This window comes from Coffea eugenioides, chromosome 2 (genome assembly GCF_003713205.1).
Source record: "Coffea eugenioides isolate CCC68of chromosome 2, Ceug_1.0, whole genome shotgun sequence".
NCBI lineage: Eukaryota > Viridiplantae > Streptophyta > Magnoliopsida > Gentianales > Rubiaceae > Coffea > Coffea eugenioides.
Genome location: NC_040036.1, coordinates 18,656,916 through 18,661,188, shown reverse-complemented (window position 1 = coordinate 18,661,188; position 4,273 = coordinate 18,656,916). Strand labels below are relative to the sequence as shown.

Sequence of the window (4,273 nt, the reverse complement as noted above, 5' to 3'; positions counted from 1 at the left end):
GGGGTAACCCAACAACCCGAATAAGGGTTGGGGCCTGAAGTGGGGCCAGGTCCTTTTTTTTGACAAAAAAAAAAAAAAAGATAGAGAGTGACATGGGAACCCCAATTTTGACATGACCGGTATTATTGAGGAGAAGTCTTGCCAAGATCTTGAGCGTCTCTGGGCAGTAGATCATTATATATTTTTTTAAATAAAATATTGTATCATTTTTTTGATTTGATATATATGATATAAAAATGTACTGATAAATTTGATGAATAATCTACTATCGATCACCTTTTTATCTTCTCAATCACCTTTTTATCTCACATACATCACATCACAAAAAGTGGTACTGTAATTATCTCAAATAAACTCCTATCCAAACAAAAAGTTAAAATTTGATTCACCACATTATGTCAAACCGAATAAAGAGAAGTCCAGTGCACAAGTCCGACAAATGGCATATCAGAAAGATTTGGATTGCAATTTTCTCTCTAAAAATTTTTTATATATATTTTTTAATATATTTTGAATTATTTTTTTTACCTTACATACATCAAATTACTGTAATATACTTTTTCTGCAAAAACCTCCAAAAAAAAATTGCAATTCAGATGGGCTACACTTGCCAAATACTACTAGTAAATATACATAAATTCGCTAGAGAATACTAGTTGCAGAACCATATCATGCCGTCATGGTGGCGATAGAGATGATTTCAGTAAATTCAAAATGATTTTTATATGTATATATATAAATCTCAAATTTCGAGATCTCTTGCTACATACTTGTATCACAAACCATTTGCCGGTGGATGCTCTTTAACTTTACTATTCTAGTCATAGCTCAACTTGCCAGCTATTATCCATCCAAACATGAAATTTTTTGTTTATGGTGGTGAAATAGTGCAGTAACAAAATCGGTCCACCAATTGACTTTTTTTTTTTTGTCAGCAAAAATATATTTATATAACTTACTCTATCCTAATCTAGGGGGAGGGAGAGCCTGAAGACGCTGTGGTAGGAGCTAGTGGGTATACAGATCTAACTAGATCAAGAGAGTGTTATGACACAATTCTTAAATTTTTTTTTCGCTGTAGGTGATATTTGAGTCCTCACCTACAACCCAACCTCTCTGGTGGCCACTGAGCCATTGGCCCAGTGGTTCGGTCCACCAATTGACTGACGAGATTTTAATAAGCAGACACGGAAAAAGTGATAGTAGGATCGAGCATCGACGGCCCCTCCCTCCAGCAGCGTCAAACCTCGTGCAAATGCCACTACATACAAACTGGAGGATTGGATCGCTTAACCAAGTCGTCAATCAAACAAACCCCAAACCTTTGAAAACAAAAAATGCTGGGGATGTTGTACTACTACTAGTCTTCTGTAGTTGTTGTTGCGTAATGATACTAGCAAACCGTTTTTTAGGCTCTTCACAAATTTTTTGAATTTTTTTTAGGCCAAATGATATATATATATATATATATATATATATATATATATTGGAGGCAAGATAGCACATAATAGGCGAATGCCAGAAGCTTTTTTTTTTTTAGGTGTCTAAATATGACTGGCATCATCCTTCGCCTAGCATCTGTTTTAATTGCATGTTCATTTTTTCCCCCACAAAGTGCCACACTAATTTTTTTAAAAATAAACTATTCCAAAAATGCACTTTTTAAAGTTAGTTTTATTCAACCTTGGGGGACTTCTCTATAAATTTGCGACCAGAACCTCAGAAAATTGCATCGCCCCATCATTTTTCGATCGCTCCCTCCCTCCCTATCTCTCTCTCTCTCTCTCTCTCTCTAAAATTCCATTCTGGAAGGAATTTGACACATCCCTCAAAACCATATACTATATGATCATGGGACTGTGTGTTTCTTCTCGCATCACAAGACAAGGCGGAATACCGGTGAATTTGCCCACAGCAGCTCAGCTAATTCACTGGAATGGGAGGCTGCAAGAACTTTGGCAGCCCACAATAGCAGCGGAAATCCTATCCCACAACCCCAATTTCTTCCTTTCGAGCTCGGAAACCATGAATGTCAATGCAGTCCCTGGCCCAGTGGCTAAAGATGAGCAATTGCAACCGGGCCAACTTTACTTCCTCCTGCCAATTCCAATGCTTCGACTACCTCTCTCTCTACAAGATCTCTGTGTACTAGCCGTCAAGGCCAGCAAAGCGCTCAGCGATCCGGACATGGGGCGCGCTACATTGCAAACATCGGTAATTTTACAGGATGAAAACAGCGCAGCAATCCGATTTTTCGCCGCGACTATGGAACAGGGTTCTGTCAGAAGTTGCCAACAGAGCTATGATGGTGCAGTTGGAATGGTTTCTCGAGTCACATTCTATAGAAATTGTAAGGAACAGAGGAGTTGCTTTTCATGAATTAAAAAGGCTGTTAACTGCATCAGCAAAAGAGATTCTTTCTTTCTTGACCTTTTTTACTATATCTATTGTACTACTTGCGAATTACTAATTAACTGAAAAGTTCTCAACCAATTACTTGTAAGTAGTTTTTCATGGAAAGTCCTGACCGTAAGAGAAGTAGTAGCAGACTGCATCTGTCTGTTTAACCAGAAGGAAAAAGCGTCGCATCACATGGCGGCATATTATCGTTCTTGATCTAAAATGCTCAGAGAACTCTCCCCCAATCCGATGACATGCCTATTCATTTTTCCCATTCATTCCCTTTCAGTTTCAGGATCAGTCGTGGGCAGGATAGCCCATTCATTTGCTTATTGGGATTGGACTTGGTTCCGTGCTAGGAACAGAGCAAGCTAGGAAGAATCTAAACTACAGTGAGTTGACTCGGACGAGTGGTGATCATGGTTCAAAGTCACAGTTGCGATCGTGACCTGAATCATTCCACATCGATCTTGGTATATCGGTCGAGTTCTCGACGAGACATAAATTTTTAAAATATTTAATATTATAAAAATTATAATAAACAAAAATAATAAAAAATTAACAAAAATAATAAAAATTCAAGTTGACTCGAGATGACTAGAAGTAACTCGATCGTTTCTATCCGTTTTGAAGACGTCTCGGCCGAATTCTCGAAGATCCATTATCTCAAAATCATTTCATTCCGATATCAGAATGGAAAGCTCCATTACGGTGACAACTCAACTGAATTCCTGACAATCTATTATCTCAGAATCATCTCATCTCGGTATTGGAACGAAAAGCTCCTTCGTCTCGATCTCGGCCGAGTATTTGAACCATGGACCGGTGATTATTTGTTGTCAAGTGCTCATTACGCAATGATCAGTTTAATTAAAAATCCACAAAGGATTTCCTCTAACTCTAAGCATACTAAACCCCATTAAATTATTAACAACTTTGATTAAGCTGCTTGTTTCCTGGCGGTTGGCGTTTGCTCTTTTACATGCCTGAGCTGCATACGTCGTTCATTCTTTAATACTAGGGATAATTTCACAAACCTCCCCTGAGGTTTTTTACAATTTCACTCGGCTCCCTTCAGATTTAAAAAATTATACTAACCTCCCTTGGTGTGATAATATGACTATAATGCTCTTCACTTAATAGATAATTCACAATATGATGTAAAGGTTAAATAAATCCAAGAAAAAGAAAAAGAAAAAGAAACCCTATCTCTTCTATGCTCCACCAACAGCCATTTTTTCTTTCTTACTTTCTCTTACTCTTGTAAATAACGATTTTTTTTTCCTTTCTCTTATTGTTTCTTTGCCTTTCCTTTCCTCTTACTTTTTCTCTATATCCACATCTCTATTTATCTTAGTGATGACTTACCATAGCATAACTATCTCTGTTTACTTGATGAATATGGCACTATTTTACTTGTAGGAGCAGATTTCATTGTCAACTAAAGAAAAATAAATATGTTTGTAGTGATGATAAAGAAATAAATAATGCAATTGATAATTAAGAAGCATGGAAGATAAGGGATTAATGAAAAAATTGTTGGGTTGATTATTATCCTGAAAACTTGTATAGGATGTTAATAAATGCATTTGATTTTCTTTACTTGATTAATATTGTTGGTTCTAGTTTTGTTATGTATGGCTTTACTCTGTTTTACAATGTTAATAAATATTTCTGTGGAGGTCGGAGTATTATTCTACTGGTGGTGATAGGTCAGATAATTATTTGTTTTGCGACAGTGCTAGGTATTGAATTGAAGTTTAGAGTGTGAGTTTAGCTGTTGGTTATCAAGAGAGAATTTATTTTTCAAAAACATTTTAGCTGGGAAGATATTACAAAACAGATATTGGGATTTTTGGAGCTGCTAAAATTC

At 36.5% G+C, this 4,273-nt stretch overlaps 1 protein-coding gene across 1 annotated transcript; it reads left to right on the top strand.

Annotated features, from left to right (window-relative positions):
* The first annotated feature begins 1,851 nt into the window (after positions 1-1,851).
* LOC113758729 lies at positions 1,852-2,379 on the top strand. Its single transcript, XM_027301460.1, has one exon. The coding sequence runs from the start codon at positions 1,852-1,854 to the stop codon at positions 2,377-2,379; it is 528 nt and encodes a 175-aa protein (XP_027157261.1).
* Positions 2,380-4,273: the final 1,894 nt, after the last annotated feature.

Excerpts from the sequence above, each read along its gene's own strand:
- LOC113758729 (XM_027301460.1), top strand. The coding sequence starts at position 1,852 with ATGGGACTGTGTGTTTCTTCTCGCATCACAAGACAAGGCGGAATACCG.